Source organism: Engystomops pustulosus, chromosome 9 (assembly GCF_040894005.1).
Source record: "Engystomops pustulosus chromosome 9, aEngPut4.maternal, whole genome shotgun sequence".
NCBI classification, from domain to species: domain Eukaryota; kingdom Metazoa; phylum Chordata; class Amphibia; order Anura; family Leptodactylidae; genus Engystomops; species Engystomops pustulosus.
In genome coordinates this window covers 108,727,104-108,743,327 of record NC_092419.1, presented here as the reverse complement: position 1 = coordinate 108,743,327, position 16,224 = coordinate 108,727,104, and the positions used below count along the sequence as shown (strand labels likewise).

Genomic DNA, 16,224 nt, shown 5'->3' with positions numbered 1-16,224 from the left:
GAGATGTGTAATCAGACCTCACACTGCTGTGCTCTGTGCTCTCTGCAGCCAGTGTTATGTACTGTCCCTGGAGAGATGTGTAATCACACCTCACACTGCTGTGCTCTGTGCCCTCTGCAGCCAGTGTTATGTACTGTCCCTGGAGAGATGTGTAATCATACCTCACACTGCTGTGCTCTCTGCAGCCAGTGTTATGTATTGTCCCTGAAGAGATGTGTAATCAGACCTCACACTGCTGTGCTCTGTGCTCTCTGCAGCCAGTGTTATGTATTGTCCCTGGAGTGATGTGTAATCATACCTCACACTGCTGTGCTCTGTGCTCTCTGCAGTCAGTGTTATGTATTGTACCTGGAGAGATGTGTAATCATACCTCACACTGCTGTGCTCTCTGCAGCCAGTGTTATGTATTGTCCCTGGAGAGATGTGTAATCAGACCTCACACTGCTGTGCTCTGTGCTCTCTGTAACCAGTGTTATGTATTGTCCCTGGAGAGATGTGTAATCAGACCTCACACTGCTGTGCTCTGTGCTCTCTGCAGCCAGTGTTATGTATTGTCCCTGGTGAGATGTTTAATCAAACCTCACACTGCTGTGTTCTCTGCAGCCAGTGTTATGTATTGTCCCTGGACAGATGTGTAATCAGACCTCACACTGCTGTGCTCTGTGCTCTCTGCAGCCAGTGTTATGTATTGTCCCTGGAGAGATGTGTAATCAGACCTCACACTGCTGTGCTCTGTGCTCTCTGCAGCCAGTGTTATGTATTGTCCCTGGAGAGATGTGTAATCAGACCTCACACTGCTGTGCTCTGTGCTCTCTGCAGTCAGTGTTATGTATTGTACCTGGAGAGATGTGCAATCATACCTCACACTGCTGTGCTCTCTGCAGCCAGTGTTATGTATTGTCCCTGGAGAGATGTGTAATCAGACCTCACACTGCTGTGCTCTGTGCTCTCTGCAACCAGTGTTATGTATTGTCCCTGGAGAGATGTGTAATCAGACCTCACACTGCTGTGCTCTGTGCTCTCTGCAACCAGTGTTATGTATTGTCCCTGGAGAGATGTGTAATCAGACCTCACACTGCTGTGGTCTGTGCTCTCTCCAGCCAGTGTTATGTATTGTCCCTGGAGAGATGTGTAATCATACCTCACACTGCTGTGGTCTGTGCTCTCTGCAGCCAGTGTTATGTATTGTCCCTGGAGAGATGTGTAATCATACCTCACACTGCTGTGGTCTGTGCTCTCTGCAGCCAGTGTTATGTATTGTCCCTGGAGAGATGTGTAATCATACCTCACACTGCTGTGCTCTGTGCTCTCTGCAGCCAGTGTTATGTATTATCCCTGGAGAGATATGTAATCATACCTCACACTGCTGTGCTCTGTGCTCTCTGCAGCCAGTATTATGTACTGCCCATGGAGAGATGTGTAATCAGACCTCACACTGCTGTGCTCTGTGCTCTCTGCAGCCAGTGTTATGTACTGTCCCTGGAGAGATGTGTAATCAGACCTCACACTGCTGTGCTCTGTGCTCTCTACAGCCAGTATTATGTACTGCCCATGGAGAGATGTGTAATCAGACCTCACACTGCTGTGCTCTGTGCAGTCAGTGTTATGTATTGTCCCTGGAGAGATGTGTAATCAGACCTCACACTGCTGTGCTCTGTGCTCTCTGCAGCCAGTGTTATGTACTGTCCCTGGAGAGATGTGTAATCATACCTCACACTGCTGTGCTCTGTGCAGCCAGTGTTATGTATTGTCCCTGGAGAGATGTGTAATCAGACCTCGCACTGCTGTGCTCTGTGCTCTCTGCAGCCAGTGTTATGTATTATCCCTGGAGAGATGTGTAATCACACCTCACACTGCTGTGCTCTGTGCTCCCTGCAGCCAGTGTTATGTATTGTCCCTGGAGAGATGTGTAATCAGACCTCACACTGCTGTGCTCTGTGCTCTATGCAGCCAATGTTATGTATTGTCCCTGGAGAGATGTGTAATCATACCTCACACTGCTGTGTCCTGTGCTCTCTGCAGCCAGTGTTATGTGATTGTCTCTGGAGAGATGTGTAATCAGACCTTTATATTGTTGGTAGCAGCAGGACTGTGATCCTTCATATTTCTGAACCGTACATTGGGACCTATCCTCACACTGCTGTGCTCTGTGCTCTCTGCAGCCAGTGTTATGTATTGTCCCTGGAGAGATGTGTAATCAGACCTCACACTGCTGTGCTCTGTGCTCTCTGCAGCCAGTGTTATGTATTGTCCCTGGAGAGATGTATAATCATACCTCACACTGCTGTGCTCTGTGCTCTCTGCAGCCAGTGTTATGTATTGTCCCTGGAGAGATGTGTAATCATACCTCACACTGCTGTGCTCTGTGCTCTCTGCAGCCAGTGTTATGTATTGTCCCTGGAGAGATGTGTAATTATACCTTACACTGCTGTGCTCTCTGCAGCCAGTGTTATGTATTGTCCCTGGAGAGATGTGTAATCAGACCTCACACTGCTGTGCTCTGTGCTCTCTGCAGCCAGTGTTATGTATTGTCCCTGGAGAGATGTGTAATCAGACCTCACACTGCTGTGCTCTGTGCTCTCTACAGCCAGTGTTATGTATTGTCCCTGGAGAGATGTGTAATCAGACCTCACACTGCTGTGCTCTGTGCTCTCTGCAGCCAGTGTTATGTATTGTCCCTGGAGAGATGTGTAATCAGACCTCACACTGCTGTGCTCTGTGCTCTCTGCAGCCAGTGTTATGTATTGTCCCTGGAGAGATGTGTAATCAGACCTCACACTGCTGTGCTCTGTGCTCTCTGCAGCCAGTGTTATGTACTGTCCCTGGAGAGATGTGTAATCGGACCTCACACTGCTGTGCTCTGTGCTCTCTGCAGCCAGTGTTATGTATTGTCCCTGGAGAGATGTGTAATTATACCTTACACTGCTGTGCTCTGTGCAGCCTGTGTTATGTATTGTCCCTGGAGAGATGTGTAATCAGACCTCACACTGCTGTGCTCTGTGTTCTCTGCAGCCAGTGTTATGTATTGTCCCTGGAGAGATGTGTAATCATACCTCACACTGCTGTGCTCTGTGCTCTCTGCAGCCAGTGTTATGTACTGTCCCTGGAGAGATGTGTAATCAGACCTCACACTGCTGTGCTCTGTGCTCTCTGCAGCCAGTGTTATGTACTGTCCCTGGAGAGATGTGAGATGCATAGTGGGGCTCCTAGAAGTACAGAGCCTCTGCCTGCACTGGATACATATCGGAGGTGGAGTTGCCATTTAAGAGACTTCTCACAAACTTTTGAACTTGATGAGAACTCGCCAGGGGTCGCTCAATGGTTAACACTTCCCATAAGTCACATTGTGCAACAAGCGAGATCCATCAAGTGGTGACAAGGCAGCGGAGGCGCATCCCCCCCCGTGTGTGGGGGGCCGGGGGGCTGCAGGATTTGATGGGACATTTCCCCGCTCAGTACGAGCCCCTGTAGACAGACAAGTCATCGGATCTGCCCGCTTCCCTGTGCTTGGAGAACAATGGCTGCAATAAGTTGTTATTTCCTGGCGCGGTGCCATAATACCTGGCGGTGGGCGCTGTGTGCGGCACATCTCACCCAGATTTAAGGCTCAGCAGCGACTCCACAGGATTCTATCAATACAAGAGTCTCCGAGGCTGTGGCAGAAGTAATGCTGCCCTCTGACTGTCATGCCAAGGCTGTAACACCCCCTGCTGCCCATATACCACTGTGCCCATAACCCCCACTGCCCATATACAGCTGTGCCCATTACCCGTGCTGCCCACATACAGCTGTGCCCATTACACCTGCTGCCCACATACCACTGTGCCCATTACCCCCACTGCCCATATACAGCTGTGCCCATTACCCCCACTGCCCATATACAGCTGTGCCCATTACCCCCACTGCCCATATACAGCTGTGCCCATAACCCTCACTGCCCACATACAGCTGTGCCCATTACCCCCACTGCCCATATACAGCTGTGCCCATTACCCCCACTGCCCATATACAGCTGTGCCCATAACCCTCACTGCCCACATACAGCTGTGCCCATAACCCCCACTGCCCATATACAGCTGTGCCCATAACCCTCACTGCCCACATACAGCTGTGCCCATAACCCCCACTGCCCATATACAGCTGTGCCCATTACCCCCACTGCCCATATACAGCTGTGCCCATAACCCTCACTGCCCACATACAGCTGTGCCCATAACCCCCACTGCCCACATACAGCTGTGCCCATTACACCTGCTGCCCACATACCACTGTGCCCATTACCCCCACTGCCCATATACAGCTGTGCCCATTACCCGTGCTGCCCACATACAGCTGTGCCCATTACACCTGCTGCCCACATACCACTGTGCCCATAACCCCCACTGCCCATAACCCCCACTGCCCATATACCACTGTGCCTATAACCCCCACTGCCCATATACCACTGTGCCCATAACCCCCACTGCCCACATACAGCTGTGCCCATTAACCCTGCTGCCCATATACAGCTGTGCCCATTACCCCCACATACCACTGTGCCCATTACCCCTGCTGCCCACATAATGCTGTGCCCATCCCCCCTGCCCCTCATATTCCGCTGTGCCCATCACCACTGCCCCTCATATACCGCTGTGCCCATCACCACTGCCCCTCATATACCGCTGTGCCCATCACCCCCGCCCCTCATATACCGCTGTGCCCATCACCCCCGCCCCTCATTTACCGCTGTGCCCATCACCCCCGCCCCTCATATACCGCTGTGCCCATCACCCCCGCCCCTCATATACCGCTGTGCCCATCACCCCCGCCCCTCATATACCGCTGTGCCCATCACCCCCGACCCTCATATACCGCTGTGCCCATCACCCCCGACCCTCATATACCGCTGTGCCCATCACCCCCGCCCCTCATATACCGCTGTGCCCATCGCCCCCGCCCCTCATATACCGCTGTGCCCATCGCCACTGCCCCTCATATACCGCTGTGCCCATCACCACTGCCCCTCATATACCGCTGTGCCCATCACCACTGCCCCTCATATACCGCTGTGCCCATCACCCCCGCCCCTCATATACCGCTGTGCCCATCACCCCCGCCCCTCATATACCGCTGTGCCCATCACCACTGCCCCTCATATACCGCTGTGCCCATCACCCCTGCCCCTCATATACCGCTGTGCCCATCACCCCTGCCCCTCATATACCGCTGTGCCCATCACCCCCGACCCTCATATACCGCTGTGCCCATCACTCCCGACCCTCATATACCGCTGTGCCCATCACCCCCGCCCCTCATATACCGCTGTGCCCATCACCCCCGCCCCTCATATACCGCTGTGCCCATCACCCCCGCCCCTCATATACCGCTGTGCCCATCACCCCCGACCCTCATATACCGCTGTGCCCATCACCCCCGCCCCTCATATACCGCTGTGCCCATCACCCCCGACCCTCATATACCGCTGTGCCCATCACCCCCGCCCCTCATATACCGCTGTGCCCATCACCCCCGCCCCTCATATACCGCTGTGCCCATCGCCACTGCCCCTCATATACCGCTGTGCCCATCACCACTGCCCCTCATATACCGCTGTGCCCATCACCCCCGCCCCTCATATACCGCTGTGCCCATCACCACTGCCCCTCATATACCGCTGTGCCCATCACCCCCGCCCCTCATATACCGCTGTGCCCATCACCCCCGCCCCTCATATACCGCTGTGCTCCTAATTGTTGAGGTCCCAGCCATCAATCATTGCCAATGTAATTGTAATGTACATCTAGTATGCAGCCAGACCCGGAGCTCCCTCTAGTGGTGACTGCGGACATTGATATAAAGGGGGTGCTGCACCCAGAAACCTCCCACAGCCCCATAATAATGGGAGCTGCCCCTGCCAGACCCCTCCACCAGGAGATGCTGCAGAGCGTTGCCCCCCTGCGGTAGACCCCATAGCCCCCTGTATAAGTATTAGTTATGATCTAAGTGTTTCGGATGCAGGGGGGGGGGGGTATGGGGGGGGTGTTGCATTATTTCGGCGGCGCAGGATCACAGGGCGGAGCTGCATTATTGATTACGGCGCAGAGTTTCGGCTCCGGAGCGTGACTAATCCCTTCCCTCATTTATTCTTCCTGTCCGCGCTTTAGTTCTGCACCGCGAGGCGCTGATTACAGGAGATTACCGCTCCAGACGAAGAACCGGGGTTAACTCTGTCTGCGCTGGAAGGGACGCAAAAGAGAGGTCATGGCACACAACTTTCCATGCTGGAGAAACTACGGGAAAGCTGGGTACTCACCAATGTAGCTGCCGCTATCCAGCTTTAACAAGGGATGAATGTCAAAACTCACTAAACATGTAGCCACATACATCAGCATCTGTATCCTGCTGCTACTACAACACTGGCTGCACAGAGCACAGCAGTGTGAGGTCTGATTACACATCTCTCCAGCTACAGTACACAACACTGGCTGCAGAGAGCACAGAGCACAGCAGTGTGAGGTCTAATTACACATCTCTCCAGGGACAATACATAACACTGGCACAGAGCACAGCAGTGTGAGGTCTGATTACACATCTCTCCAGGGACAGTACATAACACTGGCTGCAGAGAGAACAGAGCACAGCAGTGTGAGGTCTGATTACACATCTCTCCAGGGACAATACATAACACTGGCTGCAGAGAGCACAGAGCACAGCAGTGTGAGGTCTGATTACACATCTCTCCAGGTACAGTACACAACACTGGCTGCAGAGAGCACAGAGCACAGCAGTGTGAGGTCTAATTACACATCTCTCCAGGGACAATACATAACACTGGCACAGAGCACAGCAGTGTGAGGTCTGATTACACATCTCTCCAGGGACAATACATAACACTGGCTGCAGAGAGCACAGAGCACAGCAGTGTGAGGTCTGATTACACATCTCTCCAGGGACAATACATAACACTGGCTGCAGAGAGAACAGAGCACAGCAGTGGGAGGAATGATTACACATCTCTCCAGGGACAATACATAACACTGGCTGCAGAGAGTACAGGGCACAGCAGTGTGAGGTCTGATTACACATCTCTCCAGGGACAATACATAACACTGGCTGCAGAGAGAACAGAGCACAGCAGTGTGAGGTCTGATTACATATCTCTCCAGGGATAATACATAACACTGGCTGCAGAGAGCACAGAGCACAGCAGTGTGAGGTAGGATTACACATCTCTCCAGGGACAATACATAACACTGGCTGCAGAGAGCACAGAGCACAGCAGTGTGAGGTATGATTACACATCTCTCCAGGGACAGTACATAACACTGGCTGCAAAGAGCACAGAGCACAGCAGTGTGAGGTATGATTACACATCTCTCCAGGGACAGTACATAACACTGGCTGCAGAGAGCACAGAGCACAGCAGTGTGAGGTCTGATTAAACATCTCTCCAGGGACAGTACATAACACTGGCTGCACAGAGCACAGCAGTGGGAGGTATGATTACACGTCTCTCCAGGGATACTACATAACACTGGCTGCAGAGAGCACAGAGCACAGCAGTGTTAGGTCTGATTACACATCTCTCCAGGGACAATACATAACACTGGCTGCAGAGAGCACAGAGCACAGCAGTGTGAGGTATGATTACCTCTCCCCTCTCCAGGGACAATACATAACACTGGCTGCAGAGAGCACAGAGCACAGCAGTGTGAGGTCTGATTACACATCTCTCCAGGGACAATACATAACACTGGCTGCAGAGAGCACAGAGCACAGCAGTGTGAGGTGTGATTACGCATCTCTCCAGGGACAGTACATGACACTGGCTGCAGAGAGCACAGAGCACAGCAGTGTTAGGTCTGATTACACATCTCTCCAGGGACAATACATAACACTGGCTGCAGAGAGCACAGAGCACAGCAGTGTGAGGTATGATTACACATCTCTCCAGGGACAATACATAACACTGGCTGCAGAGAGCACAGAGCACAGCAATGTGAGGTCTGATTACACATCTCTCCAGGGACAGTACATAACACTGGCTGCACAGAGCATAGAGCACAGCAGTGGGAGGTATGATTACACGTCTCTCCAGGGATACTACATAACACTGGCTGCAGAGAGCACAGAGCACAGCAGTGTGAGGTCTGATTACACATCTCTCCAGGGACAATACATAACACTGGCTGCAGAGAGCACAGAGCACAGCAGTGTGAGGTCTGATTACACATCTCTCCAGGGACAATACATAACACTGGCTGCAGAGAGCACAGAGCACAGCAGTGTGAGGTCTGATTACACATCTCTCCAGGGACAATACATAACACTGGCTGCAGAGAGCACAGAGCACAGCAGTGTGAGGTGTGATTACGTACTACATTCGCACTAGCTGCTGTCTGTGGGGTCACACCTGCTGCCCGTCTCCCTTTAATGTGGAATATTGTACTAGAAAGTCTCAGATGAGATGATAGCAGCGCACAAAGCTGGTGCATGCGCTGAAGGCCGCAGCTGATATGTGGATGTTGGCATCTCTCTAGTTTTCGTCTGTGCCACCTGCCCCAGGCAATCAGCAAAGCTTTCCTTGTTCTGGCTTTGATCTCGCCTGTTCTCTGCAATTAGCATACGAGAACCTTCACCATCATCTTCCATCCCGGTGATACAACGTATGCCTGCCGACACAGCCGCTTCTCACACACGTCCCGGGGCACAACTGCTGCTGGCATGTAGAGAATACCCCTCCCCTGTACAGATGTAATGGCTGATAACAGAGAGCAATAGATGGTATCCCCCTGTACAGTCTCCTCTCCCCGGGGTGTAATGGCTGATAACAGAGAGTAATAGATTGTATCCCCCCCTGTACAGTCTCCTCTCCCCGGGGTGTAAAGGCTGATAACAGAGAGTAATAGATTGTATCCCCCCTGTACAGTCTCCTCTCCCCAGGGTGTAATGGCTGATAACAGAGAGTAATAGATTGTATCCCCCTGTACAGTCTCCTCTCCCCAGGATGAAAAGGCTGATAACAGAGAGTAATAGATTGTATCCCCCCTGTACAGTCTCCTCTCCCCAGGATGTAATGGCTGATAACAGAGAGTAATAGATTGTATCCCCCCCTGTACAGTCTCCTCTCCCCGGGATGTAATGGCTGATAACAGAGAGTAATAGATTGTATCCCCCCTGTACAGTCTCCTCTCCCCGGGATGTAATGGCTGATAACAGAGAGTAATAGATTGTATCCCCATGTACAGTCTCCTCTCCCCAGGATGTAATGGCTGATAACAGAGAGTAATAGCTTGTATCATTAGACAGTGTCTCTTCCTGTGCGGGGGTCTCGGACCACTCACCCGCTTGGTGCAGTCCACCTGTGACAGCCGTTCTTGGATGATCCGGGCCCACAGAGCGTCAGGGATTTCCTAGGAGAAGAGAAACATATGAGTAAGGTATCACCAGGCCGGAGCATCTGCTGCGGGGGCTGCGGGGCTGGGGGTCCCGTCACTCGGCCCGGTGGGTGGGATGTGTCAGAACCTCTCGCTGCTGGAGAGCAGATCTGTGTGTTTGAGGCGTCTTCGTGCAGCGGTGTCTCCTGCCGCTCGCGGGTCGGCTCGGTGTCTATCGCGCCCCTTTGATGTGTCATGTCAAACCAGACGAGCGTCTACCAGGGGGTCCGCACTACACAGCGCCACATGTCACCTGCACGTGTCACATCAAGGCCTTCCGCCATGTTTATCTGCAGCGATGTCACGTGGAAGCCCGGCCGGACCACCGCCATTCACACAGCTGAGGGTTTGCTACAATGTTTCATCTTAGTAAGCGCTGATATAGACCCATAGTCAAAAGCCCCTCGGTTATTTTCTGTGCTGTCTTCTGTCTGATATAGTCTGCCACCCGCCCCTACTGTCTCATTAAAGGGGGATTCCAGGAATAAAAAGCTACACAACTAGTGTAACAATAAGACATATGAATATAGGTGTGACCCCACAGACTGCAGCCAGTGTTATGTAATGTCCCCAGAGGGATGTGTAATCAGACCTCACACTGCAGTGCTCTGTGCTCTCTGCAGCTAGTGTTATGTAATGTCCCCAGAGGGATGTGTAATCAGACCTCACACTGCTGTGCTCTGTGCTCTCTGCAGCCAGTGTTATGTAATGTCCCCAGAGGGATGTGTAATCAGACCTCACACTGCTGTGCTCTGTGCTCTCTGCAGCCAGTGTGATGTATTGTCCCTGGAGAGATGTGTAATCATACCCCACACTGCTGTGCTCTGTGCTCTCTGCAGCCAGTGTTATGTAACGTCCCCAGAGGGATGTGTAATCAGACCTCACACTGCTGTGCTCTGTGCTCTCTGCGGCCAGTATTATGTACTGTCCCTGGAGAGATGTGTAATCACACCTCACACTGCTGTGCTCTGTGCTCTCTGCAGCCAGTATTATGCACTGTCCCTGGAGAGATGTGTAATCATACCTCACACTGCTGTGCTCTCTGCTCTCTGCAGCCAGTGTTATGTATTGTCCCTGGAGAGATGTGTAATCAGACCTCACACTGCTGTGCTCTGTGCTCTCTGCAGCCAGTGTTATGTATTGTCCCTGGAGAGATGTGTAATCATCCCTCACACTGCTGTGCTCTCTGCAGCCAATGTTATGTATTGTCCCTGGAGAGATGTGTAATCATCCCTCACACTGCTGTGCTCTGTGCTCTCTGCAGCCAGTGTTATGTATTGTCCCTGGAGAGATGTGTAATCAGACCTCACACTGCTGTGCTCTGTGCTCTCTGCAGCCAGTGTTATGTATTGTCCCTGGAGAGATGTGTAATCAGACCTCACACTGCTGTGCTCTGTGCTCTCTGCAGCCAGTGTTATGTATTGTCCCTGGAGAGATGTGTAATCATCCCTCACACTGCTGTGCTCTCTGCAGCCAATGTTATGTATTGTCCCTGGAGAGATGTGTAATTATACCTCACACTGCTGTGCTCTGTGCTCTCTGCAGCCAGTGTTATGTATTGTCCCTGGAGAGATGTGTAATCATCCCTCACACTGCTGTGCTCTCTGCAGCCAATGTTATGTATTGTCCCTGGAGAGATGTGTAATCATCCCTCACACTGCTGTGCTCTGTGCTCTCTGCAGCCAGTGTTATGTATTGTCCCTGGAGAGATGTGTAATCAGACCTCACACTGCTGTGCTCTGTGCTCTCTGCAGCCAGTGTTATGTATTGTCCCTGGAGAGATGTGTAATCAGACCTCACACTGCTGTGCTCTGTGCTCTCTGCAGCCAGTGTTATGTATTGTCCCTGGAGAGATGTGTAATCATCCCTCACACTGCTGTGCTCTCTGCAGCCAATGTTATGTATTGTCCCTGGAGAGATGTGTAATTATACCTCACACTGCTGTGCTCTGTGCTCTCTGCAGCCAGTGTTATGTATTGTCCCTGGAGAGATGTGTAATCAGACCTCACACTGCTGTGCTCTGTGCTCTCTGCAGCCAGTGTTATGTATTGTCCCTGGAGAGATGTGTAATCAGACCTCACACTGCTGTGCTCTGTGCTCTCTGCAGCCAGTGTTATGTATTGTCCCTAGAGAGATGTGTAATCAGACCTCACACTGCTGTGCTCTGTGCTCTCTGCAGCCAGTGTTATGTATTGTACCTGGAGAGATGTGTAATCAGACCTCACACTGCTGTGCTCTGTGCAGCCAGTGTTATGTACTGTCCCTGGAGAGATGTGTAATCATACCTCACACTGCTGTGCTCTCTGCTCTCTGCAGCCAGTGTTATGTATTGTCCCTGGAGAGATGTGTTATTATACCTCACACTGCTGTGCTCTGTGCTCTCTGCAGCCAGTATTATGTACTGTCCCTGGAGAGATGTGTAATCAGACCTCACACTGTTGTGCTCTGTGCTCTCTGCAGCCAGTGTTATGTAGTGTCCCTGGAGAGATGTGTAATCAGACCTCACACTGTTGTGCTCTGTGCTCTCTGCAGCCAGTGTTATGTATTGTCCCTGGAGAGATGTGTAATCAGACCTCACACTGCTGTGCTCTGTGCTCTCTGCAGCCAGTGTTATGTATTGTACCTGGAGAGATGTGTAATCAGACCTCACACTGCTGTGCTCTGTGCAGCCAGTGTTATGTACTGTCCCTGGAGAGATGTGTAATCATACCTCACACTGCTGTGCTCTGTGCTCTCTGCAGCCAGTGTTATGTATTGTCCCTGGAGAGATGTGTAATCAGACCTCACACTGTTGTGCTCTGTGCTCTCTGCAGCCAGTGTTATGTAGTGTCCCTGGAGAGATGTGTAATCATACCTCACACTGCTGTGCTCTGTGCTCTCTGCAGCCAGTGTTATGTACTGTCCCTGGAGAGATGTGTAATCAGACCTCACACTGTTGTGCTCTGTGCTCTATGCAGCTAGTGTTGGATATTGTCCCTGGAGAGATATGTAATAATATTTTGTGTATGTTCTTAGTAGCAGCAGGACTGTGATAAATATTTTAGGATTGGAGCTTCTCAATGCACTGGTTATTCACACAGTGAGCTGTTCTACAGTCCTTATCCTCTGAGGAAAAACTGAGAAAGTTAACATACAGAGCACAGCAGTGTGAGGACATGTTCCCAGGACACATAGAGAAGCTACAATCCTGGAATATAAATCCATATATTACAGTCCTGCTGCTACTAACAACACACACAAAGCTATGATTACACATCTCTCCAGGGACAATGCATAACACTGGCTGCAGAGAGCACAGAGCACAGCAGTGTGAGGTCTGATTACACATCTCTCCAGGGACAATACATAACACTGGCTGCAGAGAGCACAGAGCACAGCAGTGTAAGGTCTGATTACACATCTCTCCAGGGACAATACATAACACTGGCTGCAGAGAGCACAGAGCACAGCAGTGTGAGGTCTGATTACACATCTCTCCAGGGATAATACATAACACTGGCTGCAGAGAGCACAGAGCACAGCAGTGTGAGGTCTGATTACACATCTCTCCAGGGACAATAGATAACACTGGCTGCAGAGAGCACAGAGCACAGCAGTGTGAGGTATGATTACACATCTCTCCAGGGACAATACATAACACTGGCTGCAGAGAGCACAGAGCACAGCAGTGTGAGGTGTGATTACACATCTCTCCAGGGACAGTACATAACACTGGCTGCAGAGAGCACAGCAGTGTGAGGTCTGATTACACATCTCTCCAGGGACAATACATAACACTGGCTGCAGAGAGCACAGAGCACAGCAGTGTGAGGTATGATTACATATCTCTCCAGGGACCTGCAGTTCATCTTGGGGTGCACATACATTGGTAGCGCTATGTCCGCTGTGAGGGAAGGTCCTGTCAGGCCTTTCCTAGCTTTTCCCTATTACCCTGACTGTGCAGGACAGGTATGTAGCGAGGTACCTACCTGTAGTGTGAGTCATTAGATACGGCACATGATTTGGGGGCTGATGAGGTGACAGCCGATCCCCGGCTAATACCTTTATACAGTAGATAAAGCGTCTGCCTCTGTATAAGTGCATGTAATTTCCTCCTAATACTGGAGATACGGAACCTGCGCCGGCTCTGCCATCATTACCGACGGCTCCCGACAAAATGTTCTCTCATTAAGCGCAATTGAGAAGCGAGCGGCTGATCATCGGAGGATTAGCGGCCTCCGCGTCTATACAAATCACCGCCGCTAATCCGTTCTGAAGATCTCGGCAACCCCCGCAGCTTAACAAAGAGGCTTTCAATGATTTCTGCTAATTACCGCGCGCCCCCCTTCCTTCCCCGTCTCTCCTAGATGTACCTACTGATGCAGTGATGGGAGAGAGGAGCTGACAGCAAGCGGAGGAGGTGCTCTCAACTGTTACTGGGGGGGAGAAGAGCTCTCTCAGCGTTAACCTCTTAAAGGGGTTTGATATCAATGACCTGATCCTGAAATCAGAATAAGGGGGGGCCCCGACACCTTGAAACCCAACATATCAGTACCAGAACCATGGGAGCGGAGCTGCAGTACCCCAGGACAGCCACTATACTAAAATATGTTTAGGTGTCAGACCCCCCACTTTAATGTCCAGACCTGTCGCTTAAAGGGGTTGTGCCATCAGTGGATATGCACCGGACCTTTTGGACCCCCAGTGATAGATACAGGAAGCTTTACAATGTGCTCCACCACCTCTTCTCCCAAATGCTGTAGGACCCCCCAGTAATGTGATCCCCTATCGCAGCGCTTCACATTTAGGTCCGTTCATGCTGATTTTTTGTGAATAACATGCTACCTCTCCAGTGTAGACTGACACACAAGCCTTGGGCACATCCCAGGGTCGTCCCGGGGTATAACGTGTGGCTCTCGGGGGGGCTCTACCTGCTCCTTCCCTTTGTAGGCGAGCGCCTCCTCCACCAGCGCAGAGACATCACTTGACAACAAATCCTCAGGAGTGAGACGCGTTGCGTTCAGACGTCGGTACAGGAGCTGCGCCTGCGGGGAGAAGACCAGGAGAAACGTCCAACTTTGGCAAAAGAAAACACGTTTCAAAGGCGGGAGGTTTCTTCATGCCAAGCGAAACCTCCACCCCCGCCCGCCAGCGCCACTAAATAAATCATCTATGGACAAATGTATGTTTAAACACAGGGCTGGCGGAGCAGGAGGGGGCCACAGGGGGCGCCACCGCTCACAACCCCGGGAGGCAGAAGATGTACAAGACACAGGTCATTCCTAATGTATAAGTCACCTATAGAGCGGCTTCATCAGCTGCCGCAGGGAACCTCGTGCACCAACATCAGCTCCGAGTATATCCCTGCACAGACGTCTATTATACTGTATGTGGGTTATAAAGTACTATGTGCATTGTATACCGGTCACCAGAGTGCTCCCTGCATTGTATACCAGTCACCAGAGCGCTCCCTGCATTGTATACCAGTCACCAGAGTGCTCCCTGCATTGTATACCAGTCACCAGAGTGCTCCCTGCATTGTATACCGGTCAGCAGAGCGCTCCCTGCATTGTATACCGGTCAGCAGAGCGCTCCCTGCATTGTATACCGGTCACCAGAGTGCTCACTGCAGTGTATACCAGTCACCAGAGTGCTCCCTGCATTGTATACTAGTCACCAGAGTGCTCCCTGCATTGTATACCAGTCACCAGAGCGCTCCCTGCATTGTATACCAGTCACCAGAGCGCTCCCTGCATTGTATACCGGTCACCAGAGCGCTCCCTGCATTGTATACCGGTCACCAGAGCGCTCCCTGCATTGTATACCAGTCACCAGAGCGCTCCCTGCATTGTATACCAGTCACCAGAGCGCTCCCTGCATTGTATACCAGTCACCAGAGCGCTCCCTGCATTGTATACCAGTCACCAGAGTGCTCCCTGCATTGTATACCGGTCACCAGAGTGCTCCCTGCATTGTATACCGGTCACCAGAGTGCTCCCTGCATTGTATACCAGTCACCAGAGTGCTCCCTGCATTGTATACCAGTCACCAGAGTGCTCCCTGCATTGTATACCAGTCACCAGAGTGCTCCCTGCATTGTATACCGGTCACCAGAGTGCTCCCTGCATTGTATACCGGTCACCAGAGTGCTCCCTGCATTGTATACCAGTCACCAGAGTGCTCCCTGCATTGTATACCAGTCACCAGAGTGCTCCCTGCATTGTATACCAGTCACCAGAGCGCTCCCTGCATTGTATACCGGTCACCAGAGCGCTCCCTGCATTGTATACCAGTCACCAGAGTGCTCCCTGCATTGTATACCAGTCACCAGAGCGCTCCCTGCATTGTATACCGGTCACCAGAGTGCTCCCTGCATTGTATACCGGTCACCAGAGCGCTCCCTGCATTGTATACCGGTCACCAGAGCGCTCCCTGCATTGTATACCGGTCACCAGAGCGCTCCCTGCATTGTATACCGGACATGGATGTATATATATGAGTAGATGTTGGTTGTATACATACCATTGTGTGCTTTCCTGAGGCAGGGGGGCCCAAAACAACAATCCTTGGCACTGTGGGTGAGAAAACAAGCGGCTGTCATGTCACTATCCACACAGGGACAATATCAGTCCCCTCCCTCTATTATTCCTTTTTATCCATCTATATCCTGGAAACCTCAATCTGCGGACTCCTAACATCTAAATGTTGGGAGTGATGGTGCTGGACCCCCAATCATATGAACAAGTCATCAATATTCAGGTCCTGGAATTGCCCTTTAAGAAGAAGCGTTGTCATGGAGATAACAGTTACCAGTCGCTACAATGTAGTA

The 16,224-nt window shown here is 51.6% G+C and overlaps 1 protein-coding gene across 2 annotated transcripts in view; it reads right to left on the bottom strand.

The window, feature by feature from the left end:
- AK8 (adenylate kinase 8) overlaps positions 1–16,224 on the bottom strand; it is an 86,205-nt gene that overhangs the window by 63,574 nt on the left and 6,407 nt on the right. The window contains exons 3-5 of one of the 2 annotated variants that reach the window (XM_072125530.1): positions 15,918–15,967; positions 14,327–14,440; positions 9,324–9,392 (exon numbers count right to left, since the gene is read on the bottom strand). In XM_072125530.1, the coding sequence (XP_071981631.1) occupies positions 9,324–9,392; positions 14,327–14,440; positions 15,918–15,967 (233 nt within the window). The remainder of the gene's footprint in view (positions 1–9,323; positions 9,393–14,326; positions 14,441–15,917; positions 15,968–16,224) is intronic. The other variant, XM_072125531.1, reaches the window with a different exon arrangement.